Source organism: Neoarius graeffei, chromosome 4 (genome assembly GCF_027579695.1).
Source record: "Neoarius graeffei isolate fNeoGra1 chromosome 4, fNeoGra1.pri, whole genome shotgun sequence".
NCBI classification, from domain to species: domain Eukaryota; kingdom Metazoa; phylum Chordata; class Actinopteri; order Siluriformes; family Ariidae; genus Neoarius; species Neoarius graeffei.
This window is the reverse complement of record NC_083572.1, coordinates 92,883,041-92,908,783: the sequence shown is the minus strand read 5'-3', so window position 1 is coordinate 92,908,783 and position 25,743 is coordinate 92,883,041. Positions and strand designations below refer to the sequence as shown.

Here is a 25,743-nt window from a genome sequence, read left to right as displayed (position 1 = left end):
AAAATGCTGTTCCTATAAGCACTAAAGATGCTATGAAGTTTGGTCTAAAACTATTCAAAAGTAAGGTGGAATTGTGATCCTTTCAAACTGCATCACAGGACAGCGTAACACACTGAGAAAAGCGCTATCTATCCTCTTCTGCATACATGATCTGACAGATGCCTACGATTGATTAGTGTTGCTGTGATTGACACAGGAGGAGCATTAGTGCCTTTCCTCCCACCATGGATGGCTATGGCCTTATTGGGATTTGAACTCGTGATCTGGCGAATGCTTTTCTTTATTCGTCACTCAAGAGTCCCCCAAAGTGTTTTATTATATCCTTAATGCACTTGAAGAAGAAGAAACCTTTATTTGCCACATGCACACTTCAAGCACAGTGAAATTCATCCTCTGCATTTAACCCATCTGAAGCAGTGAACACACGCACCCACACCCAGAGCAGTGGGCAGCCACACTACAGCTCCCGGGGAGCAGTCAGGGGTCAGGTACCTTGCTCAAGGGCACCTCAGCCCAAGGCCACCCCACGTTAACCTAACTGCATGTCTTTGGACTGTGGGGGAAACCGGAGCACCCAGAGGAAACCCATGCAGACACGGGGAGAACATGCAAACTCCACACAGAAAGGCCCTCGCTGGCCGCTGGGTTCAAACCCAGAACCTTCTTGCTGTGAGGAGATCGTGCTAACCACTACACCGCCATGCCTTGCATATGTATACACTTCAAAACATTACATAAACACACTTTATTTTCACAAAAGCGAACGAGATAAGCAGTATAAACAAAAATATTGGATGGTGTGTTGCGGATGTGACCTACCTATAGGGTGCAGCTGAATGAGTCGGGCAGGAGACAGGCCTTTTGAGTTCTTGGCAGAAATGAACACATTGCAGAGAAAACAGGACACGTTTATTGTGTTTCCGAGAGTCGTCCTGTTGCTGATTCCCTGTTCAATCACTGTCACGAGATACTGCAGAATCTTTCCTCTGGCTTCTGATTTGTTCAGATCCTAATCAAACAGTGACGGTGTAAGGTTTTTGCAGTGGTGGACCTGAATACATTTTCACTATACATATACTGATACTTGCATAAAGCTGTAAAGTCATTAAAGTCACATTCGTTGATGCAGTGACTTCCTCAAAAAAAAAAAAGCTTTTTTCGAAGCAGAAACTTGAAAGCCTTCAGAGTTTTGATTTAACAGAATGATTGCAAAGATGTAGATGGCAGGATAAATGTTATTTCTCAGTAGTGGTTTGACCTTTAGTAATGTGAAGTGATGGGCAGTGTGGTGGCCCAGAGCAACTGCCTAACTACTAAACAAATCAATGAAAGTACTCGCTGAGTATGGAAGCACACTCCTTCTTCATTGTGCTGGAGAAATAAAGTAATTGTGTTTAATATGTGTATAAACTGTGTGTACTTACCTTCCAAAATAACTGGAACGATTTGCTGACTGTTTGTGTGGGTTCTTCGATATACCACGCATCAAGCATCGTCAGAGGAGCTAAATTACAACAACAACAAAAAAAAACCACAAGATGTGATAAGTTTATTTTTGAGTTTAGACTGAACTATGAAGGATTTATTTTTATTAACCCTCAAGCAACTGAGTGGGGTCATTTATGACCCCGGGAATATAATTTTGTGTGCAGTTTTTATACATTTGATCTGAAAAATATTTCCTACCATTAATTTGTGAGTTAACTTGTCCTACAACTGTTCATAGGTTTTTGCAGGGATCGGCCGAATAGCATGGCAAGAGTAATGAAAAATTGTGCGGGGTCATTTATGACCCTAGAAAGAAGCATAGGATTTCTTGCAGTAATTCCTTATCAAATTTTGCTTTTACCAACTACTTATCGGTACGTTGTACTTTTGTTGCTGTGAACCATGGTAAGTAGACCAAGAATAGCTAGATTTACAGCATTGAGACAGGTACTTAAGGCCCAAAGTGATGATAAAAATAGCCCCAGATGGAGATGATTAATATTAGTATGAGCATATCCTCTATAAATAGCATGCTAGCTAGTTTTGATGTTACAAAGATCCCACTAATACTGCAATGGATGTTTTTGCTCATATTTTTCTTTTCATGATACATTTTCAGTCAGTGTTGATGAATGAAGTACAGTGGTGCTTGAAAGTTTGTGAACCCTTTTAATATTTTCTATATTTCTGCATAAATATGACCTAAAACATCATCAGATTTTCACACAAGTCCTAAAAGTAAATAAAGAGAACCCAGTTAAACAAATGAGACAAAAATAGAAAACTTAGTCATTTATTTATTGAGGAAAATGATCCAATATTACATATCTCTGAGTGGCAAAAGTATGTGAACCTCTAGGATTATCAATTAATTTGAAGGTGAAATTAGAGTCAGGTGTTTTCAATCAATGGGATGACAATCAGGTGTGAGTGGGGACCCTGTTTTATTTCAAGAATGGGGATCTATCAAAGTCTGATCTTCACAACACGTTTGTGGAAGTGTATCATGGCACGAACAAAGGAGATTTCTGAGGACCTCAGAAAAAGTGTTGCTGATGCTCATCAGGCTGGAAAAGGTTACAAAACCATCTCTAAAGAGTTTGGACTCCACCAATCCACAGTCAGACAGATTGTGTACAAATGGAGGAAATTCAAGACCATTGTTACCCTCCCCGGAAGTGGTCGACCAACAAAGATCACTCCAAGAGCAAGGTGTGTAATAGTCGGCGAGGTAACAAAGGACCCCAGGGTAACTTCTAAGCAACTGAAGGCCTCTCTCACATTGGCTAATGTTAATGTTCATGAGTCCACCATCAGGAGAACACTGAACAACAATGGTGTGCATGGCAAGGTTGCAAGGAGAAAGCCACTGCTCTCCAAAAAGAACATTGCTGCTTGTCTGCAGTTTGCTAAAGATCATGTAGACAAGCCAGAAGGCTATTGGAAAAATGTTTTGTGGACACATGAGACCAAAATAGAACTTTTTGTTTTAAATGAAAAGCATCATGTTTGGAGAAAGGGAAACACTGCATTCCAGCATAAGAACCTTATCCCATCTGTGAAACATGGTGGTGGTAGTATCATGGTTTGGGTCTGTTTTGCTGCATCTGGGCCAGGACGGCTTGCCATCATTGATGGAACAATGAATTCTGAATTATACCAGTGAATTCTAAAGGAAAATGTCAGGACATCTGTCCATGAACTGAATCTCAAGAGAAGGTGGGTCATGTAGCAAGACAATGACCCAAAGCACACAAGTTGTTCTACCAAAGAATGGTTAAAGAAGAATAAAGTTAATGTTCTGGAATAGCCAAGTCAAAGTCCTGACCTTAATCCAATCGAAATGCTGTGAAAGGACCTGAAGCAAGCAGTTCATGTGAGGAAACCCACCAACATCCCAGAGTTGAAGCTGTTCTGTATGGAGGAATGGGCTAAAATTCCTCCAAGCCAATGTGCAGGACTGATCAGCAGTTACCAGAAATGTTTGGTTGCAGTTATTGCTGCACAAGGAGGTCACACCAGATACTGAAAGCAAAGGTTCACATACTTTTGCAACTCACAGATATGTAATATTGAATCATTTTCCTCAATAAATAAATGACCAAGTATAATATTTTTGTCTCATTTGTTTAACTGGGTTCTCTTTATCTACCTTTTAGGACTTGTGTGAAAATCTGATGATGTTTTAGGTCATATTTCTGCAGAAATATAGAAAATTCTAAAGGGTTCACAAACTTTCAAGCACCACTGTAAATGTTCCAGTAAGACATAACAAATACTGTCTAGATTACATTATATTCTTCTTATGCTGTGTCTCTGTACCTTCTTTCTGGATTAAAATCTGTTGTAAATCATACCTATCTACATTTATAGATTTTTATAGTTTCTGTCTTGAACACAGGAAGTGGTATATGTATGTAAAACCAAGAGAAAATAATTGTGTATACAGATTCATGTATTGAATATAGCAGAGTCATAAATTACCCCACCTGGTCATATTAGTCGCTGGCTAAAATAGCTTGGTTACTTGAAGGTTAAACAAAAATGTGCCCAATTCCCCACACCCTCCCCAAATTATAGGAAAAGCATAAACTTTTTAGAAATAGAAAAGTGCAAATGACATCAAAAACTTTTCATCACCAGCTTCAGGGGCAATTGAGAAAAACCAACACGGAGAACATGCAGAGTGCTGACAGAACTCTTAGGCCTGGTGGTGGACACCTGCAATGAGGGGAGCCGTCAAGCTGAAGAAGGAGTCCTATCGGGCTTGGTTAGCCTGTGGGTCTCCAGAGGCAGCTGATAGATATTGATGGGCCAAGTGGAGTGCAGCTCTGGTGGTCACTGAAGCAAAAACTCAGGTGTGGGAGGAGTTCAGTGAGGCCATGGAAAGTGACTTTTGGTCGGCCTTGAAGAGATTCTGGCAAACCGTCCGGAATTCCACCTTCATGTTGTCTGAGGAGGACATAGAGTCTGAGGGTGCTTGGGAGGACCCACCCATCACAGGGCCTGATGTTGCCGAGGTGGTTAAAAAGCTCCTCGGTGGCCGGGCTCCAGGGGTGGATGACATTCATCCTGAGTTCTTGAAGGCACTGGATGTTGTTGGGCTGTCTTGGCTGACATGCCTCTTCAACATTGTTTGGAGGTTGGGGACAGTGCCTCTGGATTGGCAGACTGGGGTGGTGGTCCCCCTTTTTAAAAAGGGGGACTGGAGAGTGTGTTCCAACTATAGGGGGATCACACTTCTCAGCCTCCCTGGGAAAGCCTATGCTGTGGTGCTGGAGAGGAGAGTCCGGTCAATAGTCAAACCTTGGATTCAGGAGGAACAATGCGGTTTTTTCCTGGCCATGGAATACTGGATCAGCTCTTTACCCTTACAAGGGTACTGAAGGGTGCATGGGAGTTTGCCTAACTGATCTACATGTGTTTTGTGGACCTGGAGAAAGCTTATGACCGTGTCCCTCATGGTCCCCTGTGGGGGGTGCTTTGGAAATATGGGGTTCAGGGCCCACTACTACAGGCCATTTGGACCCTGTATGACTGGAGCAGGTTTGGTTCGCACTGTCAGCAGTAAGTCAGACTCATTCCCAGTGCATGTGGGACTCTGCCAGGGCTGCCCTTTGTCACCGGTTCTGTTCATAACTTTTATGGACAGAATTTCTAGGCACAGCCAAGGGGTGGAGGGTGTCCAGTTTGCTGGCATCAGGATCATGTCTATGATGTGGTCCGGTTGGCTTCATCAATCTGTGACTTACATTATGCGCTGGGACAGTTTGCAGCCGAGTGTGAAGTGGCTGGGATGAGGATCAGCACCTCCAAGTCCATGGCCATGGTACTCAGCCAGAAATGGATGGAATGCCTACTTCAGGTCAGGGGGGAGTTGCTACCTAAAGTGGAGGAGTTTAAGTATCGCGGGGTTTTGTTCACGAATGAGGGTAAGGGGGAGCAGGAGTTGAACAGATGGATCAGGGCAGCGTCAGCAGTGATGCAGACACTAAACCAGTCTGTTGTGGTAAAGAGAGAGCTGAGCCAAAAGGCAAAGCTCTCAATTTACTGGTCCATCTACTTTCCCACTCTCACCTTTGGTCACGAGCTGTGGGTAGTGACCGAAAGAACGAGATCGTGGATATAAGTGGTAGAAATGAGTTTTCTCTACAGGGTGGCTGGGCTCTCCCTTAGAGACAGGGTAAAAAGCTTGGTCATTCGGGAAACACTCAGAGTACAACTGCTGCTCCTCCACATTGAAAGGAGTCAGTTGAGGTGGTTCGGGCACCTTGTTAGGATGCTCCCTGGAAGCCTCCCAAGGGAGGTTCTCTGGGTATGCCCCACCAGGATGAGACCCCGGGGCGGACCCAGGACACGCTGGAGAGATTACATCTCTTGGCTGGCCTGGGAACGCCTCGGTATTCCCCTGGAAGAGCTGGTGGAGGTGGCCGGGGAGAGGGAAGTCTGGGCTGCTCTGCTTAGGCTGCTACCCCCACGACCTGGATCCGGATAAGCGGTAGAAAATGGATGGATGGATGGATGGATGGATAGATAGATGGATGGATGGATCATCAGCGTAGCTGAGATTGGAGAGGAGGTGACCGCCAATTGAGAATCCAGATTGACATTCATCTTCAGTTTTAGAGAGTATTGTGGTGATTACAATACAGAAGAGTATAGCTGAGAGTACATCTCATTGTTTCACTCCTTTAAAGATATTAACAGATCTAGAGGTGCCAATATCAGTCTTGACGAATGCTTTTGAATTATCGTAGGTGAGTTTTAGTAGGTTTATTGATTCTGGTGCTTTCAAGAAATTTCCATAGACAGGGAAGCTTCACACTATCGAATGCTTTGGAGAAGTCTATGAAGTATATATATACCGGTTTGTTGAATTCTATGGATTTCTCGATTATTTGTTCAAGATCATTTGTCCTTTTTTATTATATTTTCATAGTTCGTGACCTATCCGTATTTTATCAACCACCAGAGTATGTACATGGGTTGTTTTGAAGTCCAAGTTGTACAGTATGACCTGGAATAATGTGCTACTACTTGGAAAAAAAGTTTCCATGACTATTCCTAAGTTGCAAGCATTTATTTCCCTGAGTGGCAGGACCAAGTAATATTATAGTCAAGATTATAGTTGTGGTATGACTGCTTCGGACTGGAACTAAATTCAGGCAGAGGTATAGTTATAATTATTGGTGTTGTGGGACTGGGCCCTTAGACTTGTTAGTGAGCAAATATATAAGATTTACAATAAGTCAAAGAAGAGATATTTAGATATTTAGCAAAACACAAAGCATCCTCTTTGCCACAGTTATGCTAAATATCGAGAAAACTAATGTACGTTTTTAATAAATCTAGATACATAAGCTGGATAATTATCCAGTGGGGCCAGTATTGCTTTGGTTACACTTTGTCTAAGCTGCTATTTTTCATCTCAAGAGGCACTCTGGCAAGATTGACACCAAGAACCCTGCCAATGTGAGCATAAATCAGCTTTTTAGATGACACGATATTCTTTCATGTTCCATAACCACTTTCTCTTGGTTCGGGCCATGGTGGCAGATCCAGAGCCTATCTAGAGGAAACTGCAGAACCCAGAGGAAACCCATGTGAACTTCTGCATAGACAGTAACTCAAGCTCAGAATTGAACTAGGGACACTGGAGCTGTGAAGAGGCAATGCTGCCTGCTGCACAATTAAGTTTTATTATTATTATTGTACTAGAAACTAGAAAGTGGTGCAAGAGTCCATGTGATGTCCATTTTACATTTAAACCATAAACACATCTATCAGCATTCTTTCTGATGCAAGTGATCTGAAAAGACAGAGCAGGAACCTCTACCACCACCTCCATGTAGCTGTGCTTCTGACAAAAAAAAAAGTCAGCCAAAACCCTACATCAGAATGTGCTCTTATCAAACACGATCATGTATGTCTGTTTCCATTACACTCCCCATTCCTGAATTCACCATGTACATATATCATGAAAACAGCTAGGCTTTAAATGAGTCAACTAAATATAACCTTTGAGTTAAAATCACATGAACAGACTAAAAGTGTCAGTATGGTTTTAATCACCACCTTCTTCATCAGTTGTGCCTTCGATCCAGGTCCACTCACTCCACAGACCTCTCGTTGGGCCAAGCTTCCATCTGATCTCAAATGTGTATGTGGCGTATGGGTTCAGTGATGTTATAGTCCAGTTAGTTGTTGAATGTGTGTTCTGAAGAGAGATAAGAAGGGTTAAAAGGGGTTTCATCAAATAAAAACACTCTATAGAATTGTACAGATGAACTTAAAGTACATCATATGACTATGTCATAAATAGAAAAGTTCAAAGAAATTGGAATTACATTTCTTAATTGAAAGATGTGAAAGTAAGTTAGGTCCTCATTCTGAACACTTTGAAGCAATGCTAGCAATTTTGCTGCTATTAAATTTTTAAATAACTGTGTCTGCTGGGTAGTTCAGAAATGATTAAGCAATTTCAAAGAAAGTAATCAGTGACAGGGCGGGATGATGTGGTGTGATGTGAAGCAGAATTACTGTTACTACTCTGAACTTGATTAAAGAGGTACTGCATAAATAAACGTGTTTTTTGAGCTGTACGATACTTTATCTGCATTTTATGGGTTGAAAATGGCTCAAAATGCCATCTAGTGGTTAAAATCATCCTGAACCTTGCAAGGCCAATGCTGACATAGAGTTGACCGTTTGGTAGATCTCTATGGCATTGTGTACAGACAGTGTTGTAGCCGAGTCTCTAAACCTCAAGTCCGAGTCCAGTCTCGAGTCCCCAGTGTTCAAGTCCAAGTCTCATCTCATCTTATTATCTGTAGCCACTTTATCCTGTTCTACAGGGGTGCAGGCAAGCTGGAGCCTATCCCAGCTGACTACGGGTGAAAGGCGGGGTACACCCTGGACAAGTCGCCAGGTCATCACAGGGCTGACACATAGACACAGACAACCATTCGCACTCACATTCACACCTACGGTCAATTTAGAGTCACCAGTTAACCTAACCTGCATGTCTTTGGACTGTGGGGGAAACCGGAGCACCCGGAGGAAACCCACGCGGACACGGGGAGAACATACAAACTCCGCACAGAAAGGCCCTCACTGGCCACGGGGCTCGAACCTGGACCTTCTTGCTGTGAGGTGACAGCACTAACCACTACACCACCATGCCACCCCCCAAGTCCAAGTCATGAAAGAAAATTTTGAGTCGAGTCCGAGAATAAGACTCCAACCACACCATTTGATGGTGGCTGTTTCAGTGCCATTAACATTAGTTTGTTCCTGAGCATGACATATGAACAGGTGAATGTGCTTCTCTTTGTCAGGGAGTGTGAAATATTCTGTCAGAGATGGTTGGGAGACAGATTGAAGTACAGAAGGTGCATTTATTAATACAACCCCAATTCCAAAAAAGTTGGGACAAAGTACAAATTGTAAATAAAAACGGAATTCAATGATGTGGAAGTTTCAAAATTCCATATTTTATTCAGAATAGAACATAGATGACATATCAAATGTTTAAACTAAAAAAAATATCATTTAAAGAGAAAAATTAGGTGATTTTAAATTTCATGACAACAACACCTCTCAAAAAAGTTGGGACAAGGCCATGTTTACCACTGTGAGACATCCCCTTTTCTCTTTACAACAGTCTGTAAACGTCTGGGGACTGAGGAGACAAGTTGCTCAAGTTTAGGGATAGGAATGTTAACCCATTCTTGTCTAATGTAGGATTCTAGTTGCTCAACTGTCTTAGGTCTTTTTTGTCGTATCTTCCGTTTTATGATGCGCCAAATGTTTTCTATGGATGAAAGATCTGGACTGCAGGCTGGCCAGTTCAGTACCTGGACCCTTCTTCTACGCAGCCATGATGCTGTAATTGATGCAGTATGTGGTTTGGCATTGTCATGTTGGAAAATGCAAGGTCTTCCCTGAAAGAGACGTTGTCTGGATGGGAGCATATGTTGCTCTAGAACCTGGATATACCTTTCAGCATCGATGGTGTCTTTCCAGATGTGTAAGCTGCCCATGCCACACGCACTAATGCAACCCCATACCGTCAGAGATGCAGGCTTCTGAACTGAGCGCTGATAACAACTTGGGTCGTCCTTCTCCTCTTTAGTCTGAATGATACGGCGTCCCTGATTTCCAGAAAGAACTTCAAATTTTGATTCGTCTGACCACAGAACAGTTTTCCACTTTGCCACAGTCCATTTTAAATGAGCCTTGGCCCAGAGAAGACGTCTGCGCTTCTGGATCATGTTTAGATACGGCTTCTTCTTTGAACTATAGAGTTTTAGCTGGCAACAGCGGATGGCACGGTGAATTGTGTTCACAGATAATGTTCTCTGGAAATATTCCTGAGCCCATTTTGTGATTTCCAATACAGAAGCATGCCTGTATGTGATGCAGTGCCGTCTAAGGGCCCGAAGATCACGGGCACCCAGTATGGTTTTCCGGCCTTGACCCTTACGCACAGAGATTCTTCCAGATTCTCTGAATCTTTTGATGATATTATGCACTGTAGATGATGATATGTTCAAACTCTTTGCAATTTTACACTGTTGAACTCCTTTCTGATATTGCTCCACTATTTGTCAGCATGGAATTGGGGGATTGGTGATCCTCTTCCCATCTTTACTTCTGAGAGCTGCTGCCACTCCAAGATGCTTTTTTTATACCCAGCCATGCTAATGACCTATTGCCAATTGACCTAATGAGTTGCAATTTGGTCCTCCAGCTGTTCCTTTTTTGTACCTTTAACTTTTCCAGCCTCTTATTGCCCCTGTCCCAACTTTTTTGAGATGTGTTGCTGTCATGAAATTTCAAATGAGCCAATATTTGGCATGAAATTTCAAAATGTCTCACTTTCGACATTTGATATGTTGTCTATGTTCTATTGTGAATACAATATCAGTTTTTGAGATTTGTAAATTCCATTCCATGCATTCCATTTTTATTTACAATTTGTACTTTGTCCCAACTTTTTTGGAATCAGGGCTGTACAAATGAGGAGCATAAACAATCCAGAATGGCAGGCAAAATCGTAAAACAGTGAAACAGGCAATAGGTCGAGCGAGGCACAAACAGGCTACCACAGACTCTCCAAAATCAGAGACGAGAAACAGGAAATCAAGGATCAGGAAACCAAACAAGGAAATAAGGCTCGGTAATATATCAATAATGCAACTCAATACTTTGCAAAGTAAGTGCATTTTCACAGTTATTATATCGGCATGCTGATATAAGCGTTAATCCTGTGCAGGTACAAGTCATTTACGGTGCCTGCGCGAGAGTCCACTTGGTGCACGTGCTGTCCGGAGCACGTCTGAGAGTCTATCTGATGCACGCACCAAGGCACACAGGTGTGACACTCTTGCACGACATTAGTACAAAAATTAACATAGATATAAATATAAATATCTTATGCCAAATTATTATGGCATGTTACAAAAAATAAAGAAAAAATCCAATTCCTCATCTCCAATTTACAAGTCCGAATGCAGTTAATGCACGAGTCCAAGTCCAAGTCTGAATCATCAGTGCTCAAGTCCAAGTCAAGTCACAAGTCCTTAAAATTAGGGCATGAATCGGACTCGAGTACTACAAGCCTGTGTACAGAAACATCTGTGCCGAGTATGGACTGGAAGTCCAAAGGTCAAAGTGGGAAATGCCTCCAAAGATGGTTGAGAATGACCAAGCTAAGATCCTGTAGGACTTCCAGATACAAATGGACAAACTGGTAATGGCGAACCAACTAGACATGGTAGTCGTGGAAAAATGGGAGAACAAGGCTGCGGTGATAGATGTGGCAATACCAAGTGACAATAACATCAGGAACAAGGAACTTCAGAAGCTTGATAAATATCAAGGGCTGAAAGAAGAGCCAGAAAAGCTGTGAAGACAACAGTGGTCCCCTTGATGATAGGAGTCCTCGGTGCAGTGACCTCCAAACTGGGAGAGTGGCTCCAACAGGTCTCAGGAACAGCATCCGAGATCTTTGTCCAGAAAAGTGCAGTCCTAGAAACAGCTAAGATACTGTGCAGGACCCTCAAACTCCTAGGGCTCTGGTAGAGGACCTGAGCTTGAGGGGAAAAAAGACCACCCAAAAAGGGTAAGCAGGGAATTTTTATAATTTGTTAACATCCTTGATTCAGAGATAGGCAACCCACCTCCCCCAGCCTTCTGCCCTTGAGCGGAAGTCTGTGATGTATGCTGATTGAGGATCAAGACTCATCAACCCTCAGCCCGTCCACTCCCCCCCCCTTCTCAGCCCCTTGCACACTTTTTTTTTAAGCATTTTTCAGTATTACGCAGTGGGTGGAGTTAGGCTCAGAGGTGAGGGTGAAATTACACTTTAATTTCCTATAACACTACATTCTGTACATTATGTGGAGTATTATGTGGAGTGTGTGCCCTGTGAAGTAGCGGTAACACTAGAAATTATAACATCTTAAAATTGAGCACATTAATCATGTATTTTGGGCGGCACGGTGGTATAGTGGTTAACGCTGTCGCCTCACAGGAAGAAGGTCCGGGTTCGAGCCCTGTGGCCGGCGAGGGCCTTTCTGTACGGAGTTTGCATGTTCTCCCCGTGTCCGCGTGGGTTTCCTCCGGGTGCTCCGGTTTCCCCCACAGTCCAAAGACATGCAGGTTAGGTTAACTGGTGACTCTAAATTGACCGTGAGTGTGAATGGTTGTCTGTATCTATGTGTCAGCCCTGTGACGACCTGGCGATTTGTCCAGGGTGTACCCCGCCTTTCGCCCGTAGTCAGCTGGGATAGGCTCCAGCTTGCCTGCGACCCTGTAGAACAGGATAAAGTGGCTACAGATAATGAGATGAGATCATGTATTTTGCCTGACAGGCAATGTTACTACCAGAACTGTTGTTGGAAAATTTATTAATCCATAGAAATACATATAGAAAATTAACCAACAGTATCTGACAAATCAAATTTGAGAATTCAACAGCGCTGTGGTATACATGCTTTTAAATCCTGCACCTCAGGTCTGCAACTAAGGTACACTGAACACACCTTTTCAGTTTAATTTCAGTTTAGTTTTGAAACAGTTTCTCAGTCACATTTCCTCTTTGCTGCAGTTCTGCACTGTTAAAGCGTCACATCTAGAGGATGTAACACCACTATTATTGTCACGACCCTGTCTGGCTTTTTTTAAAACCATATAAATATTTTGATCTATAAACTAACAGTGGAAATGTGGTCAGTAGTACAACTTTTGTCTTTTGAAGTTTGCATGGAAATTAAAAGCAAACTGAAATGTTCAAACAGCTTCCAATCATTTGTACAGTGCAAAAGGTTTGGCAGTTGTGTCACACCATGAGGATCACAAAAACCCCTTGACATTTATCTGTCTAGTTCTGAATCAGCCTACAGAAGGTTTGTAATCTACAGACTCATCTGTTCAGTAGGTTTGTGTGCTGCCAGTAAGTCAGTGGTTTAATGCACTTCTTTCAGGATTTGCTTAAAGCCAGTAAATGTTTTAATTTGTTAGACTAAAAAGACTAAAGATAGCTCAAGACAGACCAAAAAGTAAATAAAACTGGTAAAATTCTCATTAAATACAGATTTATTTATTTTTGCAAAACATGCATATTTTGCTGTTTCAGCATTCAGTATGTTTTGGATCGTTCATTTGCCAGGGTTAACACTGAATTATCATAAGGAAGGTTGAAAAGCCTCACATGAATTTAGCATTGTGTGTGTGTGTGTGTGTGTGTGTGTGTGTGTGTAAGATGAATATGAGACAATAGATCATAATTCCAGCTTTCATTTCCTGATATTTACATCTAGACATGTTAAATAACTTAGAACATGGCACTCTTGATGTCAGAACACCTGAAATTTAGGTGAACAAAAGTACTGGAACAGATAGTCTTCAAGAGAATAACACGTAATGTTCAGTTTTGTATTTATTGCAATTACCACATCAAAACAGTAACCCACTGATATTACCAAACTGTTATGTGATTATTTTCGTGTCTTGTACCACAGCTTCTTTCAGTTGCTGTTTGTTTTGGGGGTCTTCTCCTTTCAGTCTCCTCTTCAGGAGGTGAAATGCTGGTCAATTAGGTTAAGATCTGGTGAATGACATGGTAAGTCTAAAACCTTCCTCTTTTTTCCCCCTGATGCATACATGTCAACCTTTGGTCAAACAAACCTGTATAACCAACCTCCAAAATCCGTATTTCCCTTATAAAATCCGTATAAGATGCAAATTAAAATAATTTACCTAAAATTTGAATGATAATTAACAATGATATATCCCAGTTACTTTTTATTCAATATTAATAACAATAAACCTTCAGAATGAATACAAAGCTCCAATGTTTGACAAAAACACAAAGTGTTATCAGCGTAGTTACGAAGGAAATCGTTGTTTGGAGACAGGTTTCACCGAGCGGCTATTATGCGCGAGACTTCATATTAGCCACAAAGTCAGAAAAATCTGTTTGTAAAATTACGTTATAATGACCAAATACAATGAAAAGTATTTTTCCAGTCTCACCTGTGAAAGGTAATCCCATGTGATCTCGTTTGGACGGTAAACCTGTTGGTACAGTTAAACGCAGCACATGAATGAGGCATCTTTATTCTCAGAATCGCCACTGTGCCACATCCAATTTGGTGGCGAGGATGACGTATGATTCTACGCAGAAAGCGGTGTCTATGTTTATGTCTATGACTTCCGGGTTGGCGGGATTCTCGCAATGCGGTGTGCGCATGATCAAAAGTGGAACGAAGTCTCGCTACCACAAGATAACGTGCGATTTCATAAGACTCTTTACTGGCTGTCGTGGGAATTGATTATAGCTCTAGATAAATATTGAAGTTTTTTTTAAAGAATCCGTATAACTTTATTTATACGCCCGTATACTACGTTTATTGAATCAAATCCGTATAAAATACGGACATTCCGTATAGGTTGACATGTATGCTGATGAAGTCCTTTGTTGTGTTGGTGCTGCGTTTTGGTTCATTGACTTGCTGAATGATGACGTTTCTCCCAATTAGATGAGATGCATGTGACAGCGAGGATGTGGTTGAGTGTCAGCTGTGAACGGTGAGGAGTCAGGTTGAACCAGCAGATAACGTGTGATGAGTTACACCTGTGTCTAATTACTGGCTGATTTTGTGTGTGTTTCAGACGGCCAGTAACTGGACAGTGAGCTGGTATTGTGAAACCTGTCTCGCAGGTCCTCTTTGACTCCACTCCTAAAATTGTCACACTGGTGCCAAAACCTGGGAGTGCAGAACAAATGCCATCATGGAGTCCTCACCATTCAAGGAGCTCATCCATGCTTTTGCCACTGCCCAACAGAACCAGCACCAGGTGCTGGTTACCATGTGCTGCAAGCAGGAGCGGCGCTTTGAGGCTTTGCTGCAGGCTCAGCAGGAGGACTACCAGGCAATCCTGCATCTCATCCAACCAACAGGTGCCCCAGCCACAGAGTCTGCAGGCTACCCATGGCACCCTCACTAAGATGGGGCTGCAGGACAACCCAAAGGCTTTCTTGGTACTCTTTGAGTGAGCCATGGAGGCATGGGGATGGCCGGATGAGCAGCGAATGGCTCACCTATTGCCACTCCTGACTGGTGAAGTTCAGGTCATGGCCCAGCAGCTGCCCACAGACAACAGGCTGGAGTACATGGATCTGAAACACACTATTCTGCAATGCGTCAGCTGCACCCCCCAAGCAGCATCGCCAGCTGACCCTGGAGAAAGTTGTTCGGCCATTCACATATGGTGGGGGGGGGGGGGGGGGGGGGGAGTTTGCAACATCAAGGGGATCTTCAACATGGTTGCACTGGAGCAGTTCATTGCTTGGCTGCCAAGAGGAACAGCAGAGGGGGTCCAGCACCACCACCTGGAGTCGGTGGACAGACTGATTGAGTTGGCTGAGGCAGCTTCTCTCTCCCTGTCCCTTTGCCCCTCCCCTATCCCAGCCAACTCCCCCAAAACCCATTCCCCAAACCTGTGTCCCCTCAATCTCTTCTCCATCTGTGCATCAGTGTAGCAAAGCAAGAGAACAGTGACCTTATCCTGCCTTGAACCCAGGTCTACAGGATACCAAACCTGCACCCTGACTACAACACCAAAGGGCCAGGCTCATTGGTATGGCAGTCAGAGCACATACTCAACTGTAGTGACGGGCACTCCATCACAATCAATAAATATTAGTGAGCCTATTCCAGAAACAGCCAGCCATGCAAGCCCAAGCCATGAGACTACCACCACTGTGCTTCACTAATGAGTGCATATGTTTTGGATCATGAACAGATCTTTTCTTTCTCCATACTTTGGCTGTTCCATCATTGTGGTAAAAGTTCATCTTGACTCAAGAATTCCAATCTGGCTTTCCAATTCTGATTGCTGATGAGAGGTTTGTACCTTGTGGTTTGCCCTTTATATTTCTGCTCTCAAATTCTTCTTTGAACTGTGGATGGTGATACCTTCACCCCTGCCCTGTGGAGGTTGTTGGTGATGTCACTGACGTTGGGTTTTTCTTCACAGATTTCACAATGTGTCTGTCAACAACTGCTGCTGTTTTCCTTGGCCAATCTGTTCGATATCTAGTTGTCAGTATTCCAGTAGTTTCTGTCTTTTCCGGGACATTCCAAATTGTTGTATTGGCTATGCCCCATGCTTGTGCAATGGAGATGATTGATCCTCCCCCTCTTTTCTCAGCTTCAGAATGGCTTGATTTTCCCCATAGCCAGCTCTCTGGTCTTCATGTTGGTTTATCCTTTTTAAAATCAAGTGCAGAATTCAGTCACATTTACACCATTAAACATTTTTAAAAATCAGTCAATCTAACAAGGCAACAAGGAACCCTGTTAGTCACACTTTCCAATATTTTTGATTGTTTGAAAAATGAGTGAATTCAAACAAAAAGTGTTGCGTTCAAAGTTGTTTAACGCATGTAGATGTGAATATCAGGAAAAGTTTACTGAAATTCTCAATATCATCTCATATTGATCTTTTGGAGGCCTTTCTGTGCGGAGTTTGCATGTTCTCCCTGTGTCTGTGTGGGTTTCCTCCGGGTGCTCCAGTTTCCCCCACAGTTCAAAGACATGCGGTTAGGTTAAAATGGGGTGGCCTTGGGCTGAAGTGCCCTTGAGCGAGGCACCTAACCTCCAACTCCTCCCCAGGCACTGTAGCATAGCTGCCCACTGCTCTGGGTATGCGTGTACTCATTGCTTACTTACGTGTGTGTTCACTATTTCAGATGGGTTAAATGCAGAGGACGAATTTCACTGTGCTTGAGTGTGCATGTGACAAATAAAGTTGTCTTCTTCTTCTTGATCTCAAATTATCAAATCCAAATGTTTTAATTGTACAGAAAAAAAAAATATATGTGTGTGTGTGTGTGTGTGTGTGTGTGTGTGTACACTAGGGTTAATCATAACAATGTTAATCATAACAATGGGGAAAATTCATTTTTGCATTTTTTAAAGTCTCACCTTCTAATTATTTTCCTTTAATAGCAAGAAAATGAAATATAAATTTAGAACAAGATGCAACAATATTTAGAGGTGGCACAAAGCCTCTGAAAATCCTACTGTTGTATAATTTTCGGACATTTATGTTCTTGTTTTTAATAAAGCTATTAAAAGATGTAGATTTAGAAAATATCAAGACCTTCATTACAAAGCACACCCACACTTTGTTCACAAGCCTTCGCATTCCAACAGGCTTCTTAGGAAACGCCCCAGAGGAATGGCCAGAAGATGAAGATTACCAGGAAGGAAAGAGACTAATTGGTGGACTGAAAGTTGTCAACGATTCAGCTGAAAGAGGTGTAGGTCTTGTTCAGCAGTTCAGTGATGGCATCACCATTCATGAGGCTCAAAAACAGTATATTTTACAAGTTGTCAAATACCATCGAAAACAGCATCCAACAGTGAAGAAGAGTACTCTTTAAAAAAGATGTTTGGTCCTTTTATTGCTTCTATGTATTTAAGTGTTCAATATTGTTTAATAAAGTTTTCATCTCTGCAAATTAGTAGCTTCATATGATTTCCTTACATGCTATCCAAGTTTTTTTTTTTGAAACAAGTCATTACCCAAAATCACACAATAATTCCAAATTTCAGGGAGTTTGTGCCACCTCTAAACATCAATAAATTTAGCTAATATTTCACAGCATGATATATTTAGCCCAAAGTAAAAAAACTGAGGGGTGAGACTTGAGAAATAGATAACTTCATTTTTTATTGGCACCCTAGTGTACACACACACACACACACACACACACACACACACACACACACACACACAGAGTGGTGCTTGAAAGTTTGTGAACCCTTTAGAATTTTCTATATTTCTGCATACATATGACCTAAAATATCATCAGATTTTCACACAAGTCCTAAACGTACATAAAGAGAATCCAGTTAAACAAATGAGACAAAACATATTATACTTGGTCATTTATTTATTGAGGAAAATTATCCAATATTACATATCCATGAGTGGCAAAAGTATGTGAACCTTTGCTTTCAGTATCTGGTGTGATCCCCTTGTGCAGCAGTAACTGCAACTAAACATTTCCGGTAACTGTTGATCAGTCCTGCACACCGGCCTGGAGGAATTTTGGTCCATTCCTCCGTACAGAACAGCTTCAACGCTGGGATGTTGGTGGGTTTCCTCACACGAACTGCTTGCTTCAGGTCCTTCCACAACATTTTGATTGGATTAAGGTCAGGACTTTGACTTGGCCATTCCAAAACATTAACTTTATTCTTCCTTAACCATTCTTTGGTTGAACGACTTGTGTGCTTAGGGTTGTTGTCTTGCTGCATGACCAACCTTCTCTTGAGATTCAGTTCATGGACAGATGTCCTGACATTTTCCTTTAGAATTTGCTGGTATAATTCAGAATTCGTTGTTCCATCCATGATGGCAAGCCGTCCTGGCCCAGAGGCAGCAAAACAGGCCCAAACCATGATACTACCACCACCATGTTTCACAGATGGGATAAGGTTCTTATGCTGGAATGCAGTGTTTTCTTTTCTCCAAACATAACGCTTCTCATTTAAACCAAAAAGTTCTATTTTGGTCTCATCCATCCACAAAACATTTTCCCAATAGCTTTCTGACTTGTCCACACAATTTTTAGCAAACTGCAGATGAGCAGCAATGCAAACATTACGCTTCTCTATTTTGGTCTCATCTGTCCACAAAACATTTTTCCAATAGCCTTCTGGCTTGTCCACGTGATCTTTAGCAAACTGCAGACGAGCAGCAATGTTCTTTTTGGAGAGCAGTGGCTTTCTCCTTGCAGCCCTACCATGCACACCATTGTTGTTCAGTGTTCTCCTGATGGTGGACTCATGAACATTAACATTAGCTAATGTGAGCGAGGCCTTCGGTTGCTTAGAAGTTACCCTGGGGTCCTTTGTGACCTCGCCAACTATTACACACCTTGCTCTTGGAGTGATCTTTGTTGGTCGACCACTCCTGGGGAGGGTAACAATGGTCTTGAATTTCCTCCATTTGTAACAATCTGTCTGACTGTGGATTAGTGGAGTCCAAACTCTTTAAAGATGGTTTTGTAACTTTTTCCAGCCTGATGAGCATCAACAACGCTTTTTCTGAGGTCCTCAGAAATCTCCTTTGTTCATGCCATGATACACTTCCACAAACATGTGTTGTGAAGATCAGACTTTGATAGATCCCTGTTCTTTAAATAAAACAGGGTGCCCACTCACACCTGATTGTCATCCCATTGATTGAAAACGCCTGACTCTAATTTCACCTTCAAATTAACTGCTAATCCTAGAGGTTCACATACTTTTGCCACTCACAGATATGTAATATTGGATCATTTTCCTCAATAAATAAATGAGCAAGTTTTCTATTTTTGTCTCATTTGTTTAACTGGGTTCTCTATCTACTTTTAGGACTTGTGTGAAAATCTGATGATGTTTTAGGTCATATTTATGCAGAAATATAGAAAATTCTAAAGGGTTCACAAACTTTCAAGCACCACTGTGTGTGTGTGTGTGTGTATAAGAATTGGCCTTGTCATGTCATTCCAACACTTCTATAGGGGACTATATATATTTAAAATTGTTGACTTGTCATAGTGATTTCAGTAGAAATGAGAGTGTCTTGCAAAAGTATTCATCCCCCTTGGTGTTTTTCCTCTTTTGTTGCATTACAAGCTGGAATTAAAATGGATTTTTGGAGGGTTAGCACCATTTGATTTACATAACATGCCTACCACTTTAAAGGTGTAAATTGTTTTTTTTTTTTTTATTGTGATACAAGCAATAATTAAGATGAAAAAACCCCACCCAGAAATCTGGACTGTGCATAGGTATTCACCCCCTTTCGTATGAAACCCTAAGAGCTGGTCCAAACAATTCACTTCATAAGTCACATAATTAATTGATTAAGATCCACCTGTGTGCAATCAAAGTGTCACATGATCTCTGTATAACTCAACCTGTTCTGGAAGGACCCTGAGTCTGTAACACAAGCAACATGAAAACTAAATGGCTCTAACCCCCTAAAAATCCATTTTAATTGCAGCTTTTAACGTGACAAAACAGGACAAACACCAAGGGGGATGAATACTTTTGCAAGACACTGTCACACATTTAAAACACATTTAAAACCAAAACATTTTATAGCTTTTCTACTCAGCAAAAGACACTTTAATAAAATGAAAATACAGTAAAAAAAGAACTGCCACTCTGCTAAACAAGAAACAAATGCTGTGATAAATTTTTGAATGACTCACTTTTGTCTTGTTATGATGCAACCCATCCCTGAGAACATGCACAGTCCACAAAATAACATGCCACTAATTTCTGTATAACTACATTACTTGAGAGTCAGATAAGTAAACTGGTGGTATGATTTAAAAGATATCTCAAGTTGATAATTTACAAGAAAATGGACATTTATTTATTTATTTATTTATTTATTTAATTCTGATCCTCTGACTCTCAGCACTTCTCAAAATGCTGCAGTTTTTGGGTAATGATTGTCACTTATGGATGCATGCATGAAAATAAAAACCCTCTATTCCATAGGAGTGTGCATAGGTATTCACCCTCTTTCATATGAAAGAGAATGCGAGTGGACCCCTGCCTGGTCACCTGGATCTCCAGCTACCTCACTGACAGGCCGCAGTACGTCAGACTGAAGGACATCACGTCTGACACTGTAATTAGCAGCACGGAAGCACCCCAGGGCACGGTGCTGGCCCCTCTTCTCTTCACCCTGTACACCGTGGACTTCTGCTACAACTCGGAGCTGTGTCACATTCAGAAGTTTGCCGATGACACAGCCATCGTTGGGTGTATCAGTGACGACAGAGAGAAGGAGTATAGGAGCATAGTGAGGGACTTTGCTGTGTGGTGCAACAGGAACCATCTGTAGCTCAAAACCTTGAAGACCAAGGAGCTGGTCATTGACTTTGGGAGGTCCAGACCAAGGTCACGACCACTTCTGATCGAGGGAGTCGAGGTGGAGGCTGTGGATTCCTACAAGTACCTCGGGCTGTGGCTGGACAGCAAGCTGGACTGAATTTGCAACACCAATCACTTATACAGGAAGGGACAGAGCAGGCTATACTTCCTTAGGAGGCTGCGGTCCTTTAACATCTGCAGGAAACTCCTGTGGATGTTCTATCAGTCTGTGGTCGCCAGTGTCCTGTTTTACACTGTGGTGTGGTGTGCTAGGGGGGCAGCACATCCAAGAAGGACACATCCAGGCTGGACAAACTGATCAGGCGGGCCGGCTCTGTGGTTGGCATGAAGCTGGACTCTCTGGTGATGGTGGCAGAGAAGAGGACTATGGACAAACTACTGAACATCATGGACGATGCCAGTCACCCTCTGCACACCGTCATCAGCAACCAGAGGAGCCTGTTCAGTGACAGAATGCTCCTTCCCAAGTGCAGGGCGAACAGACTCAAAAACTCCTTTGTCCCTTACACCATCAGACTGTACAACTCCTCTCTGGGGGGAGGAGGGGTAACAGGAGGACAGAGGACGGGAAGGAGCAGTAGCCTAGCCTAACAATAAGCAATACTGGACAATGTGCAATATAATGTACAATATAAAGTGCAATATCTTTCCTGCTCCCCCCCCCCCCCCCCACACGCACATACACTTACCCTAACCCCACTTCTCCCCTCTCCCCCCTTCCTCTCTTCCCCACATCTTATTATTTTATATTTGTATATGTAAATACTTAATTTATTTTAATTTATCTAGAAGTTTTTCTCTATCTCTATTTCTTTTCTCTGTTTATCTGTAATGATGCTGCTGGAATCTTAATTTCCCTGAGGGAACTCTCCCAAAGGGATCAATAAAGTTTTATCTAATCTAATCTAATCTAATCTAATCTAATCTAATCTAATCTAATCTGAAACCCCTAAATAAGAGCCCACAAAATGACATTCCATTAATTTTTCTAACCCTAACCCCTCTCTATTCCTTGGCAAGTCTTTCTATTTGTCCTTCTCCTTTAAGCAGTACAGTGGATATAAAAAGTGTACACCCTGTTAAAATGATCGGTTTTTCTGATGTAAAAAAAAATGAGACCAAATAAATCATTTCAAAACTTTTCCCACCTTTAATGTGACTTATAACCTGTACAATTCAATTGAAAAACAAACAAATCTGTTCAGGGGAAAAACATAAAAATAAAAAACGTACAATAAGCTGGTTGCATAAGTGTGCACACCCTTAAACTAATACTTTGTTGAAGCACCTTTTGATTTAATTACAGCATTCAGTCTTTTTGGGTTCACACTTACCATCAATTAAAATGACTCTGATTAACCCCAAATAAAGTTCAGACATTTACTCAGTTGCATCCTTCAGCAAAAGCCAGGGTTCACAGAGAGTTTACAAAGCATTAGATTAGATTAGATTAGATTAGATTAGATTAGATTAGATTAGATTAGATTAGATTAGATTAGATTCACTTTATTCATCCCACATCGGGGAAATTCACGTGTTACAGTAGCAAGAAAATGTCAAACAGATAACAAAACTGAAATAAAAAATAGACAAACGAAGGATTAAATACAGAGGGCTATTTGCATTATCTACCGTGAAAAAGTATAGAAAAATTGCCTTATTGAGAGACTCGGAAAAATTGCACATTACAGGTAGACTCTGTATATATATACACACATATATACATAAATTATATATAAGTATGCATAAAAATAGTTTAGGGCCTATATTATTGCACATAATAATTGCATCGATGAGAGATGGCAGAGGTAGTAGTGGTGAAGTAGTGCAAATTAAACGACAAACAGGTTATTGGTGCTACGTTACAAGTTGTGGGTGTTATACAGTCTGACAGCAGTAGGTATGAATGACCTGCGGTACCTCTTCTTCTTACAGCATGGGTGTAGCAGTCTACTACTAAAAAAGCCGCTTAAAGCCCCCACAGCCTCATGTAGGGGGTGAGAGGGGTTATCCATGATTGAGGTCAGCTTGGCTAACATCCTCCTCTCACCCACCACCTCAATGGAGTCCAGAGGACAGTCCAAGACTGAACCAGCCCTTCTGACCAGTTTATTAAGTTTCTTCCTGTCCCTCTCAGAACTTCCACAGCCCCAGCAGACCACAGCGTAGAAAAGAGTCATAAAAAGTCCTAAGCAGTGTCCTGCACACACCAAAAGACCTCAGTCTTCTCAAGAGGTGGAGACGACTTTGGCCCTTCTTGTACAGGACATCTGTGTTGTTAGTCCAGTCCAGTTTGTTGTTGAGGTGAACACCCAGGTATTTGTACTCCTCCACGATCTCGATGTCCAAACCCTGGATATTCACTGGTGCAATTTGGGAAACCGTCCTTCTGAAATCGATCACCACCTCCTTCGTCTTGCTGGCGTTGATGCGCAGGTGGTTCAGTTTGCACCAGGCGACAAAGTTCGTGATGACCTCTCTGTACTCCAGATTGACCCTCTCTGACACACGTCCAACAATGGCTGTATCATCAGAGAACTTCTGGAGGTGGCAGCTGTCCGTGTTGTAGCTGAAGTCAGATGTGTAAAGTGTAAAGAGGAAAGGAGAGAGCACTGTACCCTGTGGAGCCCCCGTGCTGCAGACTACCACATCAGACACACAGTCACGGAGCCTCACATACTGCGGTCTGTTAATGAGGTAGTCGATGATCCATGCAGCCAGGTGGCAGTCGACACCAGCTCCCTCCAGCTTCCCCCTAAGCAGTGATGGCTGGATTGTGTTGAAAGCACTGGAGAAGTCAAAGAACATTATTCTCACAGTGCTCCCAGTGCCCTCCAGGTGCAACAGTGACCAGTGTAGCAGGTAAATGACAGTTTCATCCACACCAATGCCCGGTCGATATGCGAACTGAAGGGGGTCCATTTCGCTGTTCACCAGGTGTCGGAGGTGGGAGAGAACAATCCTCTCCATGATCTTCACGAGGTGAGACGTTAAAGCTACTGGCCGAAAGTGGCTGGGCTCCCTGGGGTGCGCAGTCTTGGGAACTGGAACCACACATGATGTTTTCCACAGAAGTGGAACTTTCTCCAGACTGAGGCTCAGGTTGAAAATGTAGAGAAGAATCCCACAGAGCTGATCTGCACAGTCCTTAAGCAGTCTGGAGTTGATACCATCAGGGTCAGCAGCTTTCCTCGTCTTGATCCTCCTCAGCTCCTTCAACACCTGATCAGCTGTTATGGAGAGGCGAGGGGTGTAGCCGAGGTGTGACTCCAGTAGAGTGAGGTTGGGGGTGAGGTGTGTGGATTGGTCTGGCAGGGAGCGGAGGGGGGTGATGTGGTGTGAGGAGGGAGCTGTTGGTGTCAGAGGTATTATGAGGGGAGGGGGGGTGGTAGAGTGATAACACAGACAGGTCAGGACTATGGTGAGTGGGGGAGGGTGGGGTGGCACAGTCAAATCTGTTGAAAAAGAGATTCAACTCTTTTGCCCAGTCCTGGCCCCCAGATACAGGGCCCCTCCCACTGTTCTTTGTGTGGCCAGAGATGGTTCAAAGGGATCTCACTGTTGAAAGGTATCAGTCAGGAGAAGGGTACAAAAACATTTGCACGGCATTAGATATACCATGGAGCACAGTGAAGACAGTTGTCAAGAAGTGGAGAAAATATGGGACAACAGTGACATTACCGAGAACTGGACTTCCCTCCAAAATTGATGAAAAGACAAGACGAAAACTGGTCAGGGAGGCTGCCGAGAGGCCTACAGCAACACTGAAGGAGCTGCAGGAATTTCTGGCAAGTACTGGTTGTGTATTACATGTGACAACAATATCCTGTATTCTTCATACGTCTGGACTATGGGGTCGGGTCAAAGAAAAACATCCAGGCCAGGCTAAATTTTGCAAAAAACAAAACAAAACAAAAAACCATCAACTCTCCCAAAAGCATGTGGGAAAATGGTCTGATGAAAGCAAGGTTGAACTTTTTGGCCACAATTCCAAAAGGTATGTTTGGCGCAAAAACAACACTGCGCATCACCAAAAGAACGCCATACCCACGGTGAAGCATGGTGGTGGCAGCATCATGTTTTGGGGTTGTTTTTCTTCAGCTGGAACAGGGGCTTTAGTCAAGGTGGAGGGAATTATGAACAGTTCTAAATACCAGTCAATTTTGGCCCAAAACCTTCAGGTGTCTGCTAGAAAGCTGAAGATAAAGAGGAATTTCATCTTTCAGCATGACAGTGACCCCCAAAAAGTTTTGGAATGGCCCAGCCAGAGCCCAGACCTAAATCCAATTGAAAATCTGTGGGGTGACCTGAAGAGAGCTGTGCACAAGAGATGCCCTTGCAATCTGACAGATTTGGAGTGCTTTTGTACGGAAGAGTAGGCAAATATTGCCAAGTCTAGATGTGGCAGGCTGCTAGACTCTGACCCAAAAAGACTGAATGCTGTAATTACAGTGGTGCTTGAAAGTTTGTGAATCCTTTAGAATTTTCTATATTTCTGCATAAATATGACCTAAAACATCATCAGATTTTCACACAAGTCCTAAAAGTAGATAAAGAGAACCCAGTTAAACAAATGAGACAAAAATATTATATTTAGTCATTTATTTATTGAGGAAAATGGTCCAATATTACATATCTGTGAGTGGCAAAAGTATGTGAACCTTTGCTTTCAGTATCTGGTGTGACCCCCTTGTGCAGCAATAACTGCAACTAAACGTTTGCGGTAACTGTTGATCAGTCCTGCACACCGGCTTGGAGGAATTTTAGCCCATTCCTC

At 42.4% G+C, this 25,743-nt stretch overlaps 1 protein-coding gene across 1 annotated transcript in view; it reads right to left on the bottom strand.

Moving 5' to 3' along the window:
* Positions 1–25,743, bottom strand: part of il12rb2 (interleukin 12 receptor, beta 2a) — a 64,408-nt gene that overhangs the window by 17,479 nt on the left and 21,186 nt on the right. Inside the window, exons 7-9 of the mRNA XM_060920022.1 lie at positions 7,564–7,705; positions 1,425–1,504; positions 820–1,009 (exon numbers count right to left, since the gene is read on the bottom strand). Of these exons, the coding sequence (XP_060776005.1) occupies positions 820–1,009; positions 1,425–1,504; positions 7,564–7,705 (412 nt within the window). The remainder of the gene's footprint in view (positions 1–819; positions 1,010–1,424; positions 1,505–7,563; positions 7,706–25,743) is intronic.